The sequence below is a fragment of the Alosa sapidissima genome, chromosome 13 (genome assembly GCF_018492685.1).
Source record: "Alosa sapidissima isolate fAloSap1 chromosome 13, fAloSap1.pri, whole genome shotgun sequence".
Classification (NCBI taxonomy): domain Eukaryota; kingdom Metazoa; phylum Chordata; class Actinopteri; order Clupeiformes; family Clupeidae; genus Alosa; species Alosa sapidissima.
This window is the reverse complement of record NC_055969.1, coordinates 7101677-7124776: the sequence shown is the minus strand read 5'-3', so window position 1 is coordinate 7124776 and position 23100 is coordinate 7101677. Positions and strand designations below refer to the sequence as shown.

The window sequence follows — 23100 nt, the reverse complement described above, 5'->3', positions numbered from 1 at the left end:
GAGCCTTTATCCTATTTGGGAGCAAGTGGGTGCAGACCCAGCAATCACTCTGTATGCAAGCATTAGTGACTTGAATTTGGAGCTCAATGTGGGATCCATCAGGACCAAAACCTCACAGTACAAACTCCAAGTCAGTTTCTTCCCAACTGCAGTTGGCCTCACCAACTATTTGCCTCACTATTTGGGTGTTAATACTCCACAAGTGTTCAGTGTTTTAAGTGTTTCCTGCAGGAAACAAGAAAGTTGTGTTTATCTGGGGAGGTGGGGGGGTATCCATATCCAAATGATTCATATCAGTCTTATGTGTTGCTTTTGGTTTGAGCTTTCCTGTTGTTTTGAAGTGTCTGTCATACATGTTATTTTATTGGCTAATTATGCCTAATAGCTATCCCAACTTAGTTATGGTGGGATGTGTTAAAGTGGCCGCGGGGCAGGGATGGATTACTAGGCCCAAGGGCTCAGGGGGCCCTGAAGCTCAAGCCTCTGCGTAAAGTCACTACTAAGTTCTCCACCCCTGATATCTGAATAGGGACCCTCAGTGAAAAAACACAAGTTATGTTATGTGATATGGGGGGCAGCCATGGTTAGCGCTTCGGACTTGTAACCAGAGGGTTGCCGGTTCGAACTCCGACTAGTAGGCTCAGCTGAAGTGCCCTTGAGCAAGGCACCTAACCCCTCACTGCTCCCCAAGCGCCGCTGTTGTTGCAGGCAGCTCACTGCGCCGGGATTAGTGTGTGCTTCACCTCACTGTGTGTTCACTGTGTGCTGAGTGTGTTTCACTAATTCACAGATTGGGATAAATGCAGAGACCAAATTTCCCTCACGGGATCAAAAGAGTATATACTTACTTACTTACTTACTTACTTACTTAATAGGGCCCCTCATATACTATGGGTTATGTTATTCACCCCTGATATCTGAATGGGGCCCTTCGGTCAAATAAATGGCTCATAATCGGTCCACACCAACAATAAATGAATTGTACGTTATAAAGAAACTTTTGCATTATATAAGTTGTTTTTTACATAAATCAGAGATTATACATAGCATAGCATTATACATAGATTTTTTTTGCTGTGCCCGCACTCTATGATTTTACAAAATCTCACTTCAATGAAGATGACTGAATGAAGAATTTTTCGATATCTGTGGGTGCCTGCATCAAGGGCTTGTGGTTTGTCTGGCTATGTTGCTGATCGATTATAAATGAACAAATTTGTTGGTATTTGTTGGTAGAGAACCATCATGAGTGTGGAGGGGGATGGGTCTGGGATGCCAGACACCACTGTTGACCCTTCTGGAGGTGTTGTGGATCTTATTCAGCGAAACTCCGATGAAAAAAGGTACCTGCTCGATAACCCCAGTGAAATGCACACAAAGACTACTCTTTCAGTGATTTTATTAGGAAGTGTCAGTGTTGGTGAGACTCCGTGCCTGTGTACATTCCTCTCTTTGAGAGTTGGTCTGTGAATATGAATGCAATGTAATTGTATGACCATTAGTAACTGTGCAGGCCTGTATGCAAGTGTGTATGTGTGTGTGTGTGTGTGTGTGTGTGTCTGCTTGATAACCCCAGTGAAATGCTCATGAAAGCTCTCTCTTTAGGTGATTTTATTCGGAAATATAATTTATTTCTTTGTGTATAGGTGGCAGCATCATGTGCCATGTGTGATGTGAAACAATGAATTCAAGTCAGAAATAACTTAATAATAAAATAATTGAATTTTATTAAATTATAGAAATTAAAAATTAAAAATTAAAATGAAATCATGACAATAAATATACTTTTTAGTTAATAAAACAAAAATAAGAATTCTTCTTTTGTTTCAGTCGAGCATCAAACACTCATCAAACTTCCCCCCTTCGTCCAGTCCGGTCTCCCACCAGGTGTCCTCCCTCGGCCACAGCTCATGTGGCAGGTGCTTACGGTCGGTCAGCACACTGCAGTCCATGGCACTGCGTGTGATCTTGGCGGCCTTGTCCCTCTTCCACTTGGCCTCGCGCTTCATGGCCTCTCTCTCGGTGCGGTTCTCGGTGGTGATGGTCTCGGAGAACTCCCGGCAGTGGAAGCGCAGGGGTGCAGCGGGGGGTGGCCGGTTGATGAGGGTGACGGGGAACATGCCAGGGTACTCGGGCTTCAGGTAGACAATCTTCTCTCCTGCCATGGGCGTGGTTCTTGAAGAAGTGGGGCACCTTGTAGGGGTGTAGTTGGCGGGCAGGTGTTGGTGGTCTCTGGCCACTTCTCTCTGGTACGGGTGCGGAAGGCCTGCTTTGACTGGGAGCTGGGTGGTGTCGCTGGTCAGCGTTAGAGCGCGCAGGTGCATGATCCGGCACGTTGCTTGGTTTTGGCCAGTCCTGAGACTTCTTGGCAGCCTCCTTTGGAGTTGGTTTTAGGTGCTTGAGTTTCTGAAGCTCGTCTCTGAGCCTAGAGAAGACTTGTGCACAGCGCTTCAACTGCTCTCCAAGATTGCTTATGGGTTGCAGACCATTGGGCATCTCGTCGGCCTTCTTGTTCGTGGACTTTTTGGAGGAGTCCTTGTGCTGACCCTTTGCCTCATCTTCAGGCACCTTTGAGCTGCCTGCTTTCCTGTCGGTGTCTGGCCCCTCCTTCTCTCCATCACCAGACTTGGTTGTTTTCTCGATCAGGCTTGTCGCCTTCTTGTGCCGTTTCTCCTTCCTCTCTTTCTCACCCTTGCCATGCTTGCGTTTTCTCTTCTTGTCTTTGCGCCTATCAGCATTCTCTGGGACGCTGTTGCTTGGTTTCTTGGGCAGTTTGGCTTCTGCCTTGCCCACCTCAACCGGAGCAGTCTTCAGTACCTGTTGGGAGGCATTTGTGTCTGCAGGATTGGCCTCAGCGTCCTCCATGGCACCATGCAGCTGCTGTATCTTGGTGTCACCCTGACTTTTGGGCTTGACCACCAGGCTGTCCTTTGAACCGCTGGTGCCTGGTTGCTGGGGTTCAATCTTGACGTTTGGCTGGCCAGCCTGTGCCTGTTTGGCCTCTGCAACTGCTGTGGATGAGCTTTCCTCTGGCTTTAGTGACTCAGTAGTCACACCGCTTGGGGCACACACGGCCACTTCAGCGGGAGCCTGGCTCTCCTGCTGGCTCTCCTGGGCTGGAAGCTTTGCCATTGGGGTTGGTCTCATCAGGCCAGTGCTGCTCAGTCCAGCAGCCAGCTCCTCAATTGATGGCAACTGCGGCATGCTGATGAGCTGAGCAAGTTCGCTTGGTGCTGGCACTGGATTGAAGGGCACTAAGCCAGTGGAATCCATCGGCATCAAGGGTGTTTGTAGATATGGATCAGGGGGCATAGAGTTGCCATGAGGTAGGCCTCCGTTGTCCACCAACATGAAGGGTGCCTGCAACTGTAGGTCGAAAGGCACAGCAGTACCACACTGCTGCCTGTTGGCATCCACATATATGATGGGGGCTTGGATGTGTGGACCATAGGGTACAGGGACACTATACTGTGGGCCTGCACCACCCATAGCCACAAGGGGTGCTTGCAGCTGTGGATGGAAGGTCACAAAAGTGCCACGCTGTTGACCACTAGGATCCACAAACATCACAGGGCTTTGTGGCAAGGGATCGAAGGCTACAGATCCATCCTGGAGGGTTATCCCTTGGTATCCCCGAGGAGGGATAGGGTAGGAGACTGGGATCTCGGTGACAGGCAGGAATTGCGGCAGAGCAGTGGGATTGCCGAACAGCCCATGGTTTTGCTGGGGCTGATATCCATACTCTGGCCAAATCACTGGCTGATTGATGACTCCAGCGCCAGGAGTAGGGGCTATTAGGGGACAAATGGTACATGTGATGAGGATTCAAACAAAATAATGTCAACATTATTTAGATATTTTTTATGTAGAATAACAACCATCACTTACCCACACCATGGAAATAGGTGCCTCCTGCCTGATTGGTAAGGATGTGCTGTATACCTAAAAGAAGGACAAAATAGATTAATTCATTGACTGAATCACATGGTATTTCACCAAAAATTTTAATAATTTAAGACCTAAAAATACCTTGATCTTGGTGAAAGCCATCTTGGGTATAGTTGGAGTAATTATATTGAAAATTCATGGTAATCTCACGATGTAAATCACAGTGTATCTCTCAGCAAGTGAAATCTGTGTAGATTGCCTTGTGAATGATTGAGAGAATTTTTCAAACGTGAACATTCTACTTTGCATAGAATTTAGAATTTAGAATTCAGAATGTTCAGAGCTTGAAAGAGGCCTAGCTGTTGCCATAGTAACGGGCTGTGGCTATCCCCTTTTTGATTTTGAAAAACTAGATTCTAACTGCAAACTTTAAAACAGGCCCTAAACTCCATAGACATAATATACATAGACGCCGCAATGACCGCTACTCCTTACTAGCGCTGACGAGATTTGGAGCCGCCATCTTGGACCGGTCATCCACTCCACTCAGTGTAATCTGTTTGGCCGGTGAGATGAGCTGTAAGCGCACTTAATTAATCATATCTCACTGAATACCGAACAGATTCTCACGCGGTTTTTTTTGCTGCAAAGGTCATACATGTAGCTATGATACAGGACACATGATTTAGCGTATTTTAATATTCATAGTGGGTTTAACAGTAATAGAATATTCTGATATATGATATAAAGTGACCTGACGTCCGATATCAAAACTGGGAACATAATCCATGTTTGACAGCATAGACAAAACTAGTTTGATACAAGTTTAATGAGTTAAATATAGTTCACAGTTGACAGAAAAGTTCCATCAACAGCATTATTCACAGTCCACAGAAAGGTTCCATAAACATTTAAAGTGAGATCAGTGCCATTCAGACATCTGAGGGGTATTCCAAGTAGGCCTATGTGGTTTAGTGACAAACTTGGGTAAATTGACTCAGAATAAGTTGTAAACCTCCCAGTAGAAAAGCTGTATGATACAGGAAACATGGTTGTGTGTATTTTAATATTCATAGTGGGCTTAACAGTAATAGAATATTCTGATATATGATATATTATAAAGTGATGACATCCAATATAAAAACTGGGAACATAACTAATCCACGTTTGACAGCATAGACAAAAACTGGTTTGATACAAGTTTTAATGAGTTAAATTTACAGAAAAAAATCCATTAACATTTTCAGTTCAGTGCCATCAAAAATAAAGTGATGAACAGACATTGGTGTGGCATAAAGGAAATGGAGTAACTGGGTTCAATATCAACAGCATTTGTTAGACAAGTTCCATAAATATTGTAAAGTGCAAGTTTGTAGGTTTGTTTCTGATCCTAAAAAACAGACATTGGTTTGGCATAGTAAGTGTAACAGTTCATCAATTCAAGACAAAAAGGTGACTTGTCACTTGTACAGTGTCAATGGGTTCATCAACAGCATCTGTTATTTACAGTTCACAGAAAGGTTCCAGCCCCAATGAAGAGATTAAATAAAAAGGAATTAAGAAACATTTTAGAAACTGCTAAGATCAACCCGTTCATTGCAATCAGTAAAGAATCAGGGAGTGTCTTCACAGGCTCAGTAAGACAGAGTTACCGTCATGCAGTTGGTTCTATGATTTCGACAACTGGTGCATGTCATTTTGTATGTTCCCACCTTGCTAAAATTGCTTGGGTACACTTTGTCTGAGAACATAAGTGCTTCAGACGGCAGGTGGCATAGTAAACTGGGTAAACTCCATAAAAGAGGACTGAGTCAACCAGACGATGGGAAAATAGGACACAGAGTGGCGAATGCAGGTGATGAAGGTGGAGCTCATAAATCAAACATTCAGTCACAGTGTAGCAGATGCCCTGCAGTACTGCAATGAAGAGCACCTTCCTCAGTTCCAGGGGTGTGAGGAGACCGTTCAGTTCATTCAGTCTTCTTGAACAAGGCAGTTGTTCTGGAGAGATACAAAATAAATAAATGAATGAAAAGGAATTTGAGAGGCATCTTATTCTTGTTAGGGTAAATGACATGTGAATAATACAGTGTTGGGCAAGCTACTTCGAAATTTTAGTGAGCTAAACTATCAGTTACTCTGCCATGAATAAAACACTACACAAAACTACAACCCAGTCAAATGTATTAGTAGCCTAACACAAACACAGCAGTAGGCTAGTTCACTACATAGGAAGCTACTTTAAATTGTGCTAATTTCACATGACAAGAAAAGTGTAGCTTGTCTGGCTAAGCTACTTGATAAATAAAGAAGTTGAGCTATTGAAAAGTTACTTTATTCAGGAAATAGTGAGGCTACACACTACACACCAGGCTACACACCAACACACTTAGGCTACAAGTAGCAGCTAGCGATTGCCCAATAGGCTAGTCTATGCCACTTGTGTAAAATTCGCCGGCCAAATCTAGTATGATTTATTTCTACAATAGCCTTCTTGTGTCAGTTGTAATCTAAGTCAGTGTTATGGAATATGACTTATCAAGTCTCAGTTCATAGCCGGGTGAACACCGAGTAAACATAGCCTAGCTAGATTTTCATACAGTAATATCACAGATTGCTCCTTCTCAGCTCTCTGGTAATATTCTATTCACAAAATACAACCAATAGTACGGTTATGTTAAATCTTACTTGTGAAAAGTAAATCCCCCGAGTATGGTCCGCCGATTTGAGAAGGAACATGCTGCACAGTGCTGTCATCTTGTGTCTTCTGCTGCAACGCAACGAGGAGTATGACCGGTCCAAGATGGCGGCCGCATTTCTTGTTTCCAGCAGCCAATGCGGCGTCTATGTATATTATGTCTATGCTAAACTCCACTCTACATTATTGTTTTTTCGTATTGTATTTAAGTTGAGCATATAGATTTACATGGCATATCAAGCAGATCTGATAATAATAATAAAATAAAATATTAGATTTAATATAAGCCTACTGCACCCAAACTGATTTAATGTTTTTTTTTACTAGCCTATGTCTATGGAAGGGCTTGGGCCTGAAACATCACATGTGGTGGTAAAAATTCTTGTTGTGATGAACAAGACTTTTCTCAGTGGTTCCTCGTAGGTGGAATGAGTTGCTTAATGTTTTGCATTCTTGTGGTAGGCTAGTCTTGGGATTTTCAAGAAGTGTTTAAAGACTCATCTGTTCACCTTGCACCTAATTAATTAATTCTATTACAGAGAGCTATGGTTTGTATGTTTATGGTTCTTGTTCATATGGAAACTCATTATTGTTTAATGTAGACTTTCCAACTTTTTTCACCAAAATCGCTTCGACCGGTGAAACACTAAGATTTGGAGGAAAAAAGCCGCAGGAGGATGAAACACGTTGGGCTATCCGCACTTGAAAGAGAGAGCAGGCCCACAGCACCTCTCACATGGAATGAGAAGTATGTTGGGCTGTTCTCCTGTTGATCGCGTGTCTGAACAATAGAGACACTGGTAGATAATTAATTGGTAACTGTTATTAGTACAAACTCGTTTAATCTGACTCCATTTAATTAATAATTTGTATCTCAAATCAATTTCCAAGTAACTAGTTTATCAGCTATAGTAGAGCATGGCATGGCATACTACGAGAATTGAAGTATACGAATGGTAGGCAAATTTTACAATTTATTTGGCACTATGCCTTAAAAGGTAAATGTAACCAATATCACTTCAGTTAAATGTAAAAGTAAACTCACATAGTCTACTGTAACAAAGTAAAGTAACAATGTAGCAAACAAAGGAACAAAGGAAGCTTACCAAAACACAACTTAAAGCAACACCAAAGATTTTTTTGTACCTTAAAATAATGTTTCCAAAATCGTTTCAGAGGTTCATTAACTTGTAACAGGGTGAACGGCACTTCTGCATTCGCTTCGCAGCCCTCTATCGGCTATAACCGCACTATGTAAGTTTGCCAGATCGGGTAGCGGATCTGTAGTTCGATGGAATGACATAAGAAACTACAAATTTGACTTGCGTTTGATGCATCATACTTTCATAATACTTCATAATAATTCATTGATACATCATACTTTCATAAATCATGCAACATATTCTACCTTGTCTGTGGACATTGTTATTTGCAAAGCCGGTGCTGGATAAACAAATAGCGTGCGTGCGACAGAGGGAAAGTTCAACGGTGTTGCTTTAAGCTTAACAAAATAATAAGATACACCAGATGAAACAGTATACCAAATTCATGAGACTACAAACCCATATTAAAGGATAGAAAGATAGAGGGAATGAGAGGAAGATAGAATGAAAGAGAAGGAGAAAGAGAGTGAGAGAGAGATGGATCAGGCCAGTCCAAGCTGGAGGCAGAGGGGAAGAGCCAAACCACCAGCGTCAAGATCAAAAGAAGAGAGCTACTGTAGTTGAGAACATTCTTCTCTTTTATCAATGACTTGGGCTACCCCCGACTCATCAGGGCCTCTGTTATCTGAGAGGGATGGGTGTGGCCCAGGTGTTATCATACCTTTAGACTACAGTGTAGTTCTTAGTCTACATCTATGCACAGATACATTAAATTGTAATGAAACCATGATCAGACTGTTGCTCACAGTACGAGTATTAATTCAAGACCAAACATGAATGTATTATTCACAACACACATTTACAGAGATTTCAAAGGTAATTATCAAGTTTCCACTGTATGTAGAGAGAAGAGATAGCCTAGAAATCTAGACGCACCCTAGCAGCGGCAAATTAATTTCCTCAGCCTGTACGTCTAGTAGCAAACCATAGTGATTTCTATTGGCTGACGCCGTGGACGTCATCCAATCACAGCGCTCTATTTTGTTAGAGTCTTAAGGCGGGCTTAACAGGGTGACGACAGTCCTGCGATGGTGAACAACAAGGAAGGTGGCTATGGCGAACGAAGAGCGGTTGTTTGAATCGGCATTGGCGTCAACTTTGGAGGAGTTGGACTTGGCTTTTCTTTGAAAGTTGAGCAACACAATGCACTTAAGTCATTCCCCGTTCACTGTTTTCGTCGCTCTGGCCACGTCATCCTGCTCTTTGTTCTGATTGGTCGTAGCGCTGGCCTATTGCATGCCTAGGCAGTTTGAAAGACAATTCTCTGCCCGCCCCTTGGATTAAGTGAGGTGAATGGGTCGATTCCAGACTATACATTTCAATGATATAAGATGGCCCGCCAGGCTAGAGAAGAGGTTGTTTGGCTGCTGGATGCTGCTGTTGGCCTGGGCTACCCCCACTGCTGTAATCAGAAAACAGGTTAGTCTTATCAGGTGAGAGGGGGATTTAGAAAGAGATGGAGAGAGAGAGAGTGAGAGAGTAGGGGAGGATGGGGGATAAAAGAAAGAAAGAGATAAGGAGGGAGGGTCGGAAGGCCTGAGGGTCCAAGGGAGAGAGAACAGGTTCTGCTGCTGGATATTCATACAGATGTGCAGGTAATCCTGACACACACTACTGCAGCCATATCGCACACACACGCACACACACACACAATCAAAAATACAGTGTAGTCAGAGTCACAGAGAATCATTGATGGATGCTGTAGCACAGAAACGCAGGTATCAACTCCTGAAAAGAAGTGCGAACTTCATATCCATAAAACATAAAGTGATTTAATAGCGTATTTCCTCTACAACTCCATATCTTATCCCTTTAATATGACTCCAAATGATTCTCCATTTCACCTAGCGCACCTAGCGAGAATGACTTTTCCCCGCTCATTTTCAGATTATTTATGTTAAATTAATACTGTGTAAAAATGGAAGCTTTGCCATTGGGGCTGGTCTCATCAGTCCAGTGGTGCTCAGTCCAGCAGCCAGCTCCTCAATTGATGGCAGCTGTGGCATGCTGATGAGCTGAGCAAGTTCGCTTGGTGCTGGCACTGGATTGAAGGGCACAGTGGTGCCTTGCTGTAAGCCAGTGGAATCCATCGGCGTCAAGGGTGTTTGTAGATATGGATCAGAGGGCATAGAGGTGCCATGAGGTAGGCCTCCGTTGTCCACCAACATGAAGGGTGCCTGCAACTGTAGGTCGAAAGGCACAGCAGTACCACGCTGCTGCCTGTTGGCATCCACATACATGATGGGGGCTTGGATGTGTGGACCATAGGGCACAGGGACACTATACTGTGGGCCTGCACCACCCATAGCCACAAGGGGCGCTTGCAGCTGTGGATGGAAGGTCACAGAAATGCCACGCTGTTGACCACTAGGATCCACAAACATCACAGGGCTTTGTGGCAAGGGATCGAAGGCTACAGATCCATCCTGGAGGGGTATCCCTTGGTATCCCTGAGAAGGGTTAGGGTAGAAGACTGGGATCTCGGTGACAGGCAGGAACTGCGGCAGAGCAGTGGGGTTGCCGAACAGCCCATGGTTTTGCTGGGGCTGATATCCATACTCTGGCCAAATCACTGGCTGATTGATGACTCCAGAGCCAGGAGTAGGGGCTATTAGGGGACAAATGGTACATGTGATGAGGATTCAAAATTATATTCAATAAACTATTGTGGTGAACAAAAATAATGTCAACATTATTTAGATATTTTTTATGTAGAAAAAAAGAACCAACACTTACCCACACCTTGGAAATAGATGCCTCCTGCCTGATTGGTAAGGATGTGCTGTACACCTAAAAGAAGGAAAAAATAGATTAATTCATTGACTGAATCACATGGTATTTCACCAAAAAAATGAAATAATACCTTGATCTTGGTGAAAGCCATCTTGAGTATAGTTGGAGTAATTATATTGAAAATTCATGGTAATCTCACATTACAAATCACAGTGTATCTCTCAGCAAGTGACATCTGTGTTAAAGATTGCCTTGTGAATGAATGAGAGAATTTTTCAAACATGAACATTCTACTTTGCATAGAATTTAGAATTTAGAATTCAGAATGTTCAGAGCTTGAAAGAGGCCTAGCTGTTGCCATAGTTACGGGCTGTGGCTATTCCCTTTTTGATGTTGAAAAACCAACTGAAAACTTTAAAACAGGCCCTAAACTCCACTGTATATGGTCAGTTTTTGTATTGTATTTAAATAGAACATGTAGGCTAGTATATCAAGCATATAATAATAATAATAATAATAATAGGCCTAATAATAGGCGTCATTGCACAATACTGCACCCAAACTGATTTAATGTTTTCTTGACTGTGTCTGAGGAAGGGCTTGGGCCAGAGACATTACATGTGCTGGTAAAAACTCATGATGTGATGATCAAGACTCTTTTCCTCATTGGTATGAGTTACTTAGTGTTCTGCAGGGTTGTGATAGTTTTGGGACTTTCCACGTGTTAAAATATTCACCTGTTCATCTTGGATGTCATTAGTTAATTATCTTGCGAGTTAGGGGAGCGCGGGGCACAAAGTAACACTTTTTGGTTATGGCTAAATAATTCTAAAATCATTTGAGTGATTAACTGACCAATAGCATGCCTCGATCAACCCCCTGCAACTAGGGAAATAGTCTGTGTTACATTTAACCCCGCGTTACTTTGTGCCCCGCGCTCCCCTATGGTTTATATATCTATGGTTTTGCATAGGCTAGCCTACCTAAACCAGTGGAAAGTCTCATATTACAGAGGTGGGCCCAAATACAATCAAAAAACTATTTTGTTACAAACTACAAATACTGGCTGATGAAATGTAACAAAAAAAATACTGATGTGAAAAATATATTTCATTAAAAAACAAGCAATTAGTAGCCTAAATTGAAAATACAAAAATACCCACACTATAACCAACCATTAAAAGAAACTACAAGGCATATTGAAAACGTATCCACAAGAGACAAGAAAATTTATATTTTCTGATTGGCTAGCAAGGGGCTGTTCATTCTGTACATTGGGGCTCCTATGAAGTAGATCTGGTAAAAAAATGTAATCACCGTAATCAATCAATGTAAACAATGATTGAACTGACAACAAGCAGGCTTCGCAACAGTGGAATCAACTGCAACTCTAACCAGAAGTGCAAAAAAGCAGAAAAGTGCAATGTGATAAAGTATACACAGGTGGTGCATACAGGACAAGATATATAGTGCAGTGTAGACAGTATATACAGTTAGAAGGTGGTTTACAGTAATATAAATCAAATATAAATATATGCAGTGTAGTAGCAGTAACATTATAAGAGTGGTAAGAATAATATAGATATATGCAGTGTATTAACGGGCCGGGGGTGGGGGGGTGTTGACAGCCGCAGGGAAGAAGCTTGGGGGAGAAGAGATGCTGGTGAGCCTTCTTGATCAGGGTATGGGTCCAAGAGAGGTCCTCAGATATATGGACACCCAGAAACTTGAAGCTGGTGACAGGCTCTGCATCAGTCCCGTTGATGTGCTAGCTTTAGACTTCCTGAAGTCCACAATGAGCTCTTTTGGTCTTCTTGGTGTTGAGAGCCAGGCTGGTGTCAGTGCACCACGATGTTAGGTGCTGGACCTCCTCCCTGTAGGCCATCTTATCGTTGTTGCGTGTCGTCTGCAAACTTCACAATGGTGTTAGGGGCATGTACAGGTGTGCAGTTGTAAGTGAAGAGGGATCCCTGTGATACGCCGGTGTTCAGGGTGATGGTTGAGGAGGTTTGGTTATCTAACCTAACAGACTGAGGTCTGTTGGTTAGGAAGTCCAGAATCCAGTTACAGAGGGAGGTATTGATGCCCAGTTCACTGAGTTTGGTGATCAGTTTGGAGGGGATGATGGTGTTGAATGCTGAACTAAAAACAGCATTCTCAGTGTTTCTATAAGGTGGGACAGGGCAGAGTCATGTGCTGTAGAGATAGCATCCTCTGTGCTCCTGTTCTGATGGTAGCCAAATTGGAAGGGGTCCAGTGAGGGCGGTAAGCAGGTTTTGAGGTTGGCCAGGACCAGCCTTTCGAAGCCCTTCATGATGATGGGGGTAAGTGCAACTGGACGGAAGTTATTGAGGCTTGTTGCATGTTGTGTTGGTACTGGCACGATGGAGGTGATTTCAAAGCACGCGGGGACAACTGCCTGGGCTAATGACAGATTAAATATCTCAGTCCAAACCTCAGTCAGCTGCACTGCACAGGTCCTGAGGATGCGTCTGGGGCTACCATCAGGACCAGCAGCCTTACGTGCATTAGTCCTGCTCAGTGCCGTACATACATCGGTGGTGGAGTATTGGGTCCATGGTGGCAAATAGTTGAAAAGGTGATAAAGTTTGACCTGTCTTTACATTACAGCTCTTTCAAAGCACTTAAATCATAACTGAGGTCAGCGCTATTGGATAAACTCATAACTGGTGTGGGATGGTAGAAGTCCACATTGTATTCATTGAAAAAAGAATGTAATAATTATTTTCCCCACTAGATGGAAGTGTTTATTTGTGTTAAATTGAAGCGGCAACAGGTTATTTACATAGGTGTTATTCTGCTGCTTATAATACAGGTGCGTGTGTGTGAGTGTGTGTGTGTGTGTGTGTGTGGTGGTGGTGGTGGTGGTGGGGGGTTGGGGGGGGGGGGTTGTTGTCATAATTTGCAGGCTAGACAGATGCAAATCGACAGCATGTTAGACGAGAACCATGCAGTGAAAAACATAAAAAGTCAGCTGGCACATTATTTCCATCAATGCCATGATTCCATCCAAATCAATACTATCTCTCAGTCTCCCTATAACAGTCCATCTTCCTCCCTCCCTCCCTCGTACCATGGTGTGCTCGCTCCCGCCTGTGCAGCTGTCATCGTCGTAGACCGAGAGCGCGTCTGCGCGACACAACCGTGCACCCTGCAGCGTCCCGTGTGTGTGTGTGTTACAGACTCCAGCTATTCGTGTGTGTCTATGTGAAGGCAGAGCTTCGGCTTCTGCCCACTTTGCGGAAGATACAATGAGGTGGTGAAGTCGTGAAAACAGCCAGCGATTATTGCACTCCCATAGGCCATATAACGACGTACAGGAAGAAGAGACAGAACAAGAGAGGGGGAAAACGCGCTTGTTTTAGAGATACACACCCACTCGCATACCACACGGAGAGACTCGAGGGGAACAGAGAGATTTCCCGCTGCCGTGTTTAGCTGCTGGTTTGACAACGCTGTCTGAATCGTGGATTATCACGAGGGGTCCGTTCTGGAACCATGAGCTGGGGTACCGAGCTATGGGTAAGTGCCGTGTCGTTTTTCGTTATTCTCTGTGTTAGTGCTGTTTCTGTGGTATTACCAGCGCCGTGATGTGATTGCGCTCAGGCATCGCTCAACGGCCGCTGTGGGTTGCTTTGCAAAGAAGGGGTGGAAGGAGATTAACAGGCTACGACACCACCACCAGCTCTATCGGTTCCTGAATTAATTCCGCTATGCCTGGAGTGCATGCGGCACGTCGGACCTGCAGTTGTTTTCTCTCCATTTGGCACCTAACGTTCTTGTTGTAGCATATTACAGTTACACAAATATTGTTCCGCAGACCCACCTCAGACGATCTTCAACAATATTTAACGACCATAGCCTACTCCGTTAAGTTAGAACAGACTGCTTTGTTAATTAGGCTAACGTTACGTTACATTGCTGTAGCTACATCCATTATATCGCATGTGTTATAACGTAGCTTGCGCTACGGATACAGACCCTCCCTCAGTATGTCCTTTGAACAATTTAACAACAACGAATATCTTGTCCTTATGGCGTTCTCTGCGGAACATCTGTGTATTGTTTGCAAAATAGTGTCTGGTGGCTGCTATTGCATGAGTTCTTCTCCGAACAGTGAGCTGACACTAGCTACGAAACGCCTGCACGCTAATCCACCAGATCAATCGGATGCAATTTCGAGATTGCCTCGGAGCTAGAGCATATGCCGCAGGTTTCAGGCGTTCTAAGCTAAATGGAGACGGTGCCGATCATGAATAGGCCTACAGTGCCCATGTGTCAGGCATAACCTGAGGGTTGCACAAACACGGAATATATATATATATATATCATATATATATGATAACCTGCTCTCTAACTATTGCCTGCAACCCTGCGACATAGGACATTTCCTGCAACCCTGCGACTAGAGACATCCAGCGATAAACGGTAGGCTACAGATATTCAAGCAGGGCTGTGGAATCAAAGCATAATTGCTATCAGTTTCTGCAATTGTAGGGCACATGACATTGTGTTCCACCTTGACGTCTGTAACCCTAGCACAACACCAACAGTGTACAGCAAGTACAGGGATGGTAGGGTGGGAGTTGCTTAAGAGAAGAGTTGCTGTGTGGAGGTAGATGGATTTCCTCAGGGGAATGATTCTGAGGTGCAGGGAGAGGGACTGGTATTGACTGTTGCCATTAGTAAATGTTTAGCTTTGATTGGCTGGTGGTGGATTGAGGAGGGTGCATGCTGGTCTGTGATTGGTCGGTATTGATGGTGGTTTTGTGTTTTCTGATCTAGGAGTGGTAGAACAGTAACCAGACACAGAAGGGACAGGCACATAACAAGCATACAAGTGCAAAAAAAACACACACACACACACACACACACACACACGCACACACATACAGAGTGTGGGATGGATATCCCGGTGTGTTTATTTTCAGGGTGAGAGGGGAAGCCTGTCCAATGCGTCACTTCCACCAGGCTCTCCATCTCGCAGCTAGACCAGCAGTGGCCACTGGCACTGACCCAGCCCAGCCCAGCCCTACCCGGCCCAATCGGCCTAGAGGCAACCACACAAGTGCATTATGATGACTTGTTACCAGAGCTGGAATAGAGAACAAAAGATGGAATAGAGAACAGGGAATAGAGAGAATATGCTAGAAAAAAAGAAGAGAAGAGAATTGTGAGGGAAATGTGGTAAGTGAGGACAATGAAGTAAAGAAAATGAAACAGACTGGGAGAGGAATAAAGATAGAGAGACAGCAGTGAGGTGAAAGAAAAAGTAAAAAAAAAAAAATGAAATGAGAAAAACAAATCCAGGTCGGAAGAGGAGATGAGGAGACGTTAGGGATAAGAGAGGAGAGGGAAAAAAAAGGTTTAGGGCATCAGACATTCCACAGCGCTGACGCCATATTTCACCCACACAACTGTGTGAAAACAGCACAGTCACTGAACACACACACACACACACACACACACACACACACATTTATGCAGACCTCCCCACATAATGCAAAGTAGCACACTCCATCATGAAGATGCCATGTATGACAGAGTTCTACAGTTCATGTCTACTTCCCTCCCTGTTTCAAGGCAGAATGAAAAAGGAGATATGTTGACCATTCCAACATTCAGTTGGAAAACCTGTTTGAATGAAAATGTGTCATGCACTTGTGTGTGTTTATGTTAATGTGTGAATGAGTGTGTGTCTTTGAATGTTGGAGTAGTTCTGGGAATGTTTCTGTGTGTGTGTGTGTGTGTGTGATCAGGTGCTGTTCTCATGATGTTTTCTGTAAAAACATAGGATTTCAGGGGAGTAGGGTTTAAAAAAGTGATTATAAAAACATGATAAGGCTTTGTGTTGCTATGCTGATATCCTCCCTACCCTACCAGGTGTGTGTGTGTGTGTGTGTGTGTGTGTGTGTGTGTGTGTGTGTGTGTCTGTCTGTCTATTGTGTATCGTGTATCACAGTGGCCTTGGGATAATATTTTTATATTTCCTTTGCTGTCTTCAGTGGCTGTAAACATCTTTTCAGAAATTCTATTACCTGTAATTTTGCTTGGTTTCTATGACCTTTCTCCTCATATAGATATTTCTTCCTTCCATAATGAATTTCTTAGATTTGTTTACTATTTCTATTTCTATTTATGGGGGGGGGGGGGTGCTTTGTTTAATCAACTGGGACCTGACTACTAAATTTTGCTTCTGCATGAAAATGTAGAAATGCCATTAAAACTTCTTGAATCTTGAATCTGGAATCATATTGTTTGTGGTTTGTTTAAGATGTGAAATGGCTTCACACAATTTCTGCTCACAGAGGGTCGCTTTTACTTTCTACTAGGATGTTCCTCTGTCTAAATTGCGGAACTCTTTGTATTCCCGGAGGGTGCTTCAGTAGGTGGTAGTTGTGGTTACATTCAGAGCAGCTTACTGAAGTTTTTCATGGTGACTGGAGAACTTTCCCTTTCATGGAGGTCAGTGTAGAGACTCATTATCATACATATGTATTTCCCCTTTGTTGTGTTGGGTTCTGGTGTATCTCACTTTGATCATACAGCTATAGGAGAAAATAGGGCTTGCATATGTTTTTGTCTTGTGTCTAGGTGTGTGTGTGTGTGTGTGTGTGTGTGTGTGTGTGTGTGTGTGTGTGTGTGTGTGTGTGCGTGTGTCTGTGTGTGTGTGTGTGTTATCATGAGAGTGTTAGTATGTTATTGTGGGTTGGATTACTGGTCTGGCAAAGGGACCTGTACAAAGGCTCAAACATTCTTGAGGTGTTATTCACTCAGCCAAAGAGGATATAGACACACACAACACACAGGACACACATGCACCCACTCACTCATTCATTCAGACCCCCAGTTTAAGTATGGTCCTTACTGTGTCACCATGCGCGTTGAAGTGTCCCTCTCTGACTCACGTGCATGTGTGTGTGCTCTCTCTCTCTCTCGCTTTGTCTTTCTCTGACACACACAATTTAGCCACCTCTGGTTGGGAAAAATGCAGATTGCAGCTCACAGAGCCAACTTTTATGACACTTTAATAAGCACCTGCTACGACACACACACACACACACACACACACACACACACACACACACACACACACACACACACACACACACTCCCCTCCGCCATTTTCAACAAGTGAATCACAGGGTGCATGTATCTGAGCGCCGCTTGAATCACAGAAGCTTAATCAGGTGGGGGGCTCTTGTCAGAACGCTGCGTTCCCGGCAGGAGTCATTCAGATGGATGGGCTCACCACGGGAGTCGCTCCAGAGTGTTGAGTGAGTCACACTGCGAATCATCTGGACGTTTTGAGTCAGAGCTGGAGGCTGACAGGAAAGGCGTGACCCGAGCACTGCCGCCGACCACTGCCTCTGATCGCAGTTCTCCCAGATCGTTACAGAGGCTCTAAACTGCGGGAATGATAGGACTCTCTCTCTCTCTTCTCTCTTTCTCTGCTCTCTTTCTTTCTTTCCTTCTTCTTTCTTACTCTGTCTCTTTGCCCTTGTGTTTGTCCTTTGCTGATCTGCACTGGGTGCCCTATATTCAACTCCCAGGAGGAGAAAAGAGATGATTGTGTGTGTGTGTGTGTGTGTGTGTGTGTGTGTGTGTGTGTGTGTGTGTGTGTGTGTGTGCCTACATATGCACGTCAGCAGGTCTGGAGGTGGTTAAAACATTTTTTTCTCTTTTCCTCCGAAAGAGTGTCTCGGTGGGGATATTATTCCTTTTCTGTCACAGATACGCACACACACACACACACGCACACTCAGACACACACACACACACACACACACTCAGACACACACACACACACTCAGACACACACACACACACTTGAACCCCTGAGCCCTCCAGTGTCATTTTCTGCCTGGAACTGCTGAAGACTTGTAATCAGCTACTCAGGTACAGAGAGAGAGAGAGAGAGAGAGAGAGAGAGAGAGAGAGAGAGAGAGAGAGAGAGAGAGAGAGAGAGAGAGAGAGAGAGAGAGAGGGAAGGAGGAAGTGCGGGAAGGAGGGAGAGAGGGAGGCAAGAAGCAAACTGCCTTTTATGTCGGTCGACACATTCTGGGAATCAGAAGTTGTCTTCCTGCCAGACCTCGCCAGCCCACTCTGGGTGTCTGTGTGGGGCTGTGCATCTGCTTCCAACCTGCTCTTTACACGACTCAAACAACAGAGGGTTTCTCAAGTGTTTTTCTCTCTCTTTCTCTCTCTCTTTCTCTTTCTTTTTTTTCTCTTGCTCTCTCTCTCTCTCTCTCTCTGTGTGTGTGTGTATGTGTGTGTGTAAAGTACCTGTATTATCCATCAATGAAGACTTTTACAATTGCACCCTGCACTCAGTTTCAACAAACAGATACACATGCACAGTGCACACACACATTCACACATATATGTACACGAATAGCAGGGGGAATAAACCACGCTTCCCTTTTTGGCCTTTTCATTGCAGTATTCCTTTAAAAACCATCAAACAAGTTTTTAACCTTGTGAAAATGTGCGTATGATCTACCTGGGGGGCCGGGACAAGTCTTCATAAAAGACACAACTGAACGTGTTAGCTTCAGCGGCTAGTAGTAGGTGGACCGTGTGTGGAGAGGGGGCGGGGCCAGATAGGTCTGAATTGACAGATCTGAATGTACACTTCTGAGGAACAGTTACGAAATGAAGGGGTGTAAGAACCTGTGGGAGTCTGTCTTAATAAAAGTATTAAAAAGTAATATTTCACCATTTCCAGCCTTGCCGGCTCTGCCTTATCTGGCACCCCATGTATCTCTGTCTGTATCTTTAGCGTGCTCTTCCTATAAATGTTTCAGGAAGGAAGTAGCTCTACGGGAAGTGATGTCACCGTGGTTCTTTCTCTCTGAAGTGTCATTACATGGAACCTCTGCCACCTCTTCATATGTTCAGTATCTCTCCAGATGTAAAAATGCACACACACGCGCACACGTTTTGTTTTTCCCCAAGAGGCATCTTAAGTGTTTGCAAGTGTTTTGTAGCAATGACCTTGCGTGTTACCCTGTGATGATGAGGGTTAAACAAAAAAGTTGTTAAAGTTCCACACTAAGTTGAGTTGGGGTGGGTTTTGGAACTCCAGCATGTATGATTGAAAACACACACACACACACACACACACACACACACACACACACACACACACACACTCGTTGGGTCTCTCAATATATCAACAGGGGCTGAGCTGTTCATTTTAAGTGTCTGTAGGCCCAGTGGAAGAGACAAGACATTTGAGGCGGACATGAAAGGATGCAGGATTAAATAATGGTTTTATTTAATGTGCTACAAATTATCACATACATCTTCAGTCTTATCGGTTTATTTATATCTTGCTTTTTGACAGGAAATGTGGTCAGTTCTTAGCGTGTGTGTTTCCGTGTGCTTGTATTTTTAAATATTAAACAACTGTGTGTGTGTGTCTAGAGTACTTGTGGTGTGCTCTGGAATGGAACCTCTTGGTTAAATGAATGGTTTGGGTTGTTTTTTAAGCAGGCATGTAAAGCATGCAAAGGTGAGGAATGTTTTTTGGGATGGAGAGAGAGAGAGAGAGAGAGAGAGAGAGAGAGAGTGAGAGAGAGAGAGAGAGAGAGAGAGAAGAGTGTTTTTTTTTAATCACACACTGATGCACGTACACACACACACACACTGTTCCGGGATATGTGAGACTATTTATTGTATCAGCACCCACATTACATACACTAGTTGAGATCTTACTGCAGTGTATATTAATATTGAATAGCAGTCTATGTTCTGGATTAGTACAGACAACCTGATAGCTAGACTCACTGAATGCAGCGGCCTATTTAACACACACACACACACACACACACACACACACACACACACACACACACACACACACACAGACAAACACACACAGAAATTATTGATCAGTCTGCATCAGAGAGCTGACTAAATCGATCTAACCTACATCTCTGTCCCAATGCTCACTTTCAAATGCAAGTTAATAGAATGACATCATAGTCGAAGTTAGTCCAACAACTCTGTTGTCTGCTCTAAAACAGTTTGGCAGTTACAAACAAGTTGTTACGCCATGAACATTAGTTTATACCCTCACTTAAATGTGAATATGAGTATGTGCAATAGTCACTCAGAGTCACATCCTCGGTTGTGTTATATGTTGTAAGACCCTGTTCACTTACTTTCAGGTGAAGCGCTATTCACTGGTGACGTTATCCAGTTATGTTAAAGCTACTGCCTCAGTGCTGTGCCTTCCTGGTGTTCAGTCTGTCTGTCCGTTTGTTTGTTTCTTTCTTGGTTGTATTGTTGTGAGCATGTGCGACTGTCAGCTGGATTTTCTGGGTAAGTACCAGGCTCTAAGGGTTATGTAACGGCAATGTAAAATATGCCAATTGTTCTTTAATTGCGTAAGTAAACAGTTTGGAAAACAATAAAAAAAACAAGCAGCTTCTGTTTGTTAGTTTTGTCTAGAAGGCATGTTGTAATGATGGTATCTGCACATTAAGTTTTGTGTGTAGTGTGTATGTAGGGGTGTGTGTGTGTGTGTGTGTGTGTGCTTCAAGGCCCCCTCTCTCTCTGTCAATCTCCCCCCCCTCTCCCTCTCTCTCCCTCTCTCTCTCTCTCTCTCTCTCTCAGAGACTCTTTACACAAATGCTTCCATTCAAAGAGGAAGTCAAGTGTGGCGAAACATGTGATTGTTTCTCAGTGGGATGAGGGTCAGAGAGGGAGAGAGAGAAAGAGAAGAAAAAGAATGAAAGAGAGGGAAGAAAACAAGTGGGTTTGAGGGAAAGGAACAATAGAATCATTCGTGAGTGGCAGAAAAGAGAAAAAGAAAAGAGACAGAAAGAGGGCAAAAGAAAGAAAGAGAGCAAAGATTGACAGAGAAGGGCAGGAAGGGATAAAACTAGAGAGGAACGAGTGAGAGAGCATGCGTGGAAGAGGGAGTAGTGGGTGAGAAACAAAGGAAGAGAGGATGAGGGAGAATGAGAGAGAGAGAGAGAGAGAGAGAGAGAGAGAGAGAGAGAGAGAGAGATGGAGGGATGGACAGACAGAGCTAATGAAGCATGCTAAGAGGTTATTGGAGTGCTGTGAACTCTCACTGAGTAGGAGGGCATGCAGCCCCCGTGAGGCTCCTCGTTCCCATGTGCTCACCATGGCCACAGCATGGAGGAGGACTCAGGACAGGCAGTGGGGCAGCCAGAAGTGCTGCTGCCACCTCTGTGTGAGTGACCAGAGGGAATGGATACACCAGTGGGGTGTTGGAAGGGAGGGAGGTCACACTGGCATGTCTGGAACAAAGGGTACAATTAAGTGTAGATACATGGGAAGATATGGTGAGCTTATTTCTGTGATATCGCCTGTAGGCAGTCAATGATGAGTGGCAAGTAGTTGTAGGGCTTTTTACTACTCAAGGTGTGTGTGTGTGTGTGTGTGTGTGTGTGTGTGTGTGTGTGTGTGTGTGTGTGTGTGTGTGTGTGTGTGTGTGTGTGTTACACAAAAGAGAGTTTAGGAAAATGTGGCAATGAACTTCTGATATGTAGCATCCCTTTACGTAGCCAGGCACTGCTGTCCCAAAACGAAATAAATAATGCCCCCATTCTATTTCAGTGGTGCTCTATTGTTGCTACAGACCACAAAACAAGCCCACAGCCCAGACACTGGGGGTTGAGGGAAACTTTCGTCCTGAGTGGACAACAGAACGCCTACGAATTCCATTTTTTTTATCACTCTTGCTTTGGCCATGTTATTCATTTCTCATTTCATTGCCATAAATGACTTGCCATGAAGACCCTGTTTAATCATCCTTATGGTTCTGATTTAATGATAAGAGCTGCTTGCCCTCCCATCAGAAATGCCTGTATCACAGTGGGTTTTACTCCTGTAAGTAGCGTACAGTGGTACATGTTACATGTTAAGTTCAGGTGACAGAAAAGAAACAGGGCTATATAAAATTATAGGTTATTAAGATACAGGTGACACCAGATAATTAGTATTACTGTGGAGTGGTTCAATAATGTCACAGCAAAAAATGCCCTGAAGCTAAACTAACATTTACTGTACAGCTGGGTATCGTTCAAATGTTATCGATTCCAATTCCGGTTCCAATTTTGCTTATTGATTCTGGTTCGTATCGATTCCTCATTTTGATTCCAAAATGTGAAAAAAATGTTTCAGGAGTAGTCTGCTCTAAGCCTTCACTGAACATTCAATAAGATAATATTTATTTACCTTGATCCATAGACAAATGCATTGAAATACTAAGGTCATGTATGCAGATCAATGTACAGTAGAGCAGCTAATTAAAGGAACTGGGAGAGTTTTGAGAGTTTCAAAATAGGTGACAAACTTGTCCATATGTACTTGTCCTTGTTTGCAATGATAAAGGCGCTGTTGTGTCTATTAATTGATAGGTAGAACCAAAATAAATGTAAAGAAATCATTTTTAAATTTCGGTTTTCGTTTCTGCTTATCTGTCGAGGTTCCATTTTTTAATAGATTTTTCAAAATGCAATCAGGAGTTGTGTGGGTCAGAATCCTGGTTAGAGGACAATGTGATGTGATGTACATAAAAGACAGAAGTGACACTTCTCAACACCTTGCAGTAGTCTG

The 23100-nt window shown here is 43.7% G+C and overlaps 2 protein-coding genes across 2 annotated transcripts in view; one reads left to right on the top strand and one right to left on the bottom strand.

Moving 5' to 3' along the window:
• Window positions 1-9505: 9505 nt before the first annotated feature.
• LOC121679906 overlaps window positions 9506-23100 on the bottom strand; it is a 14458-nt gene continuing 863 nt past the window's right edge. Inside the window, exons 2-4 of the mRNA XM_042058966.1 lie at window positions 10613-10733; window positions 10486-10539; window positions 9506-10357 (exon numbers count right to left, since the gene is read on the bottom strand). Coding sequence (XP_041914900.1) covers window positions 9642-10357; window positions 10486-10539; window positions 10613-10670 — 828 coding nt within the window. The 5' untranslated portion in view covers window positions 10671-10733 and the 3' untranslated portion in view covers window positions 9506-9641. The remainder of the gene's footprint in view (window positions 10358-10485; window positions 10540-10612; window positions 10734-23100) is intronic.
• Window positions 13645-23100, top strand: part of LOC121679904 (formin-binding protein 1) — a 72217-nt gene continuing 62761 nt past the window's right edge. Inside the window, exon 1 of the transcript XR_006021465.1 lies at window positions 13645-14025. The gene's annotated coding sequence lies outside the window, so the exon portion shown is untranslated. The remainder of the gene's footprint in view (window positions 14026-23100) is intronic.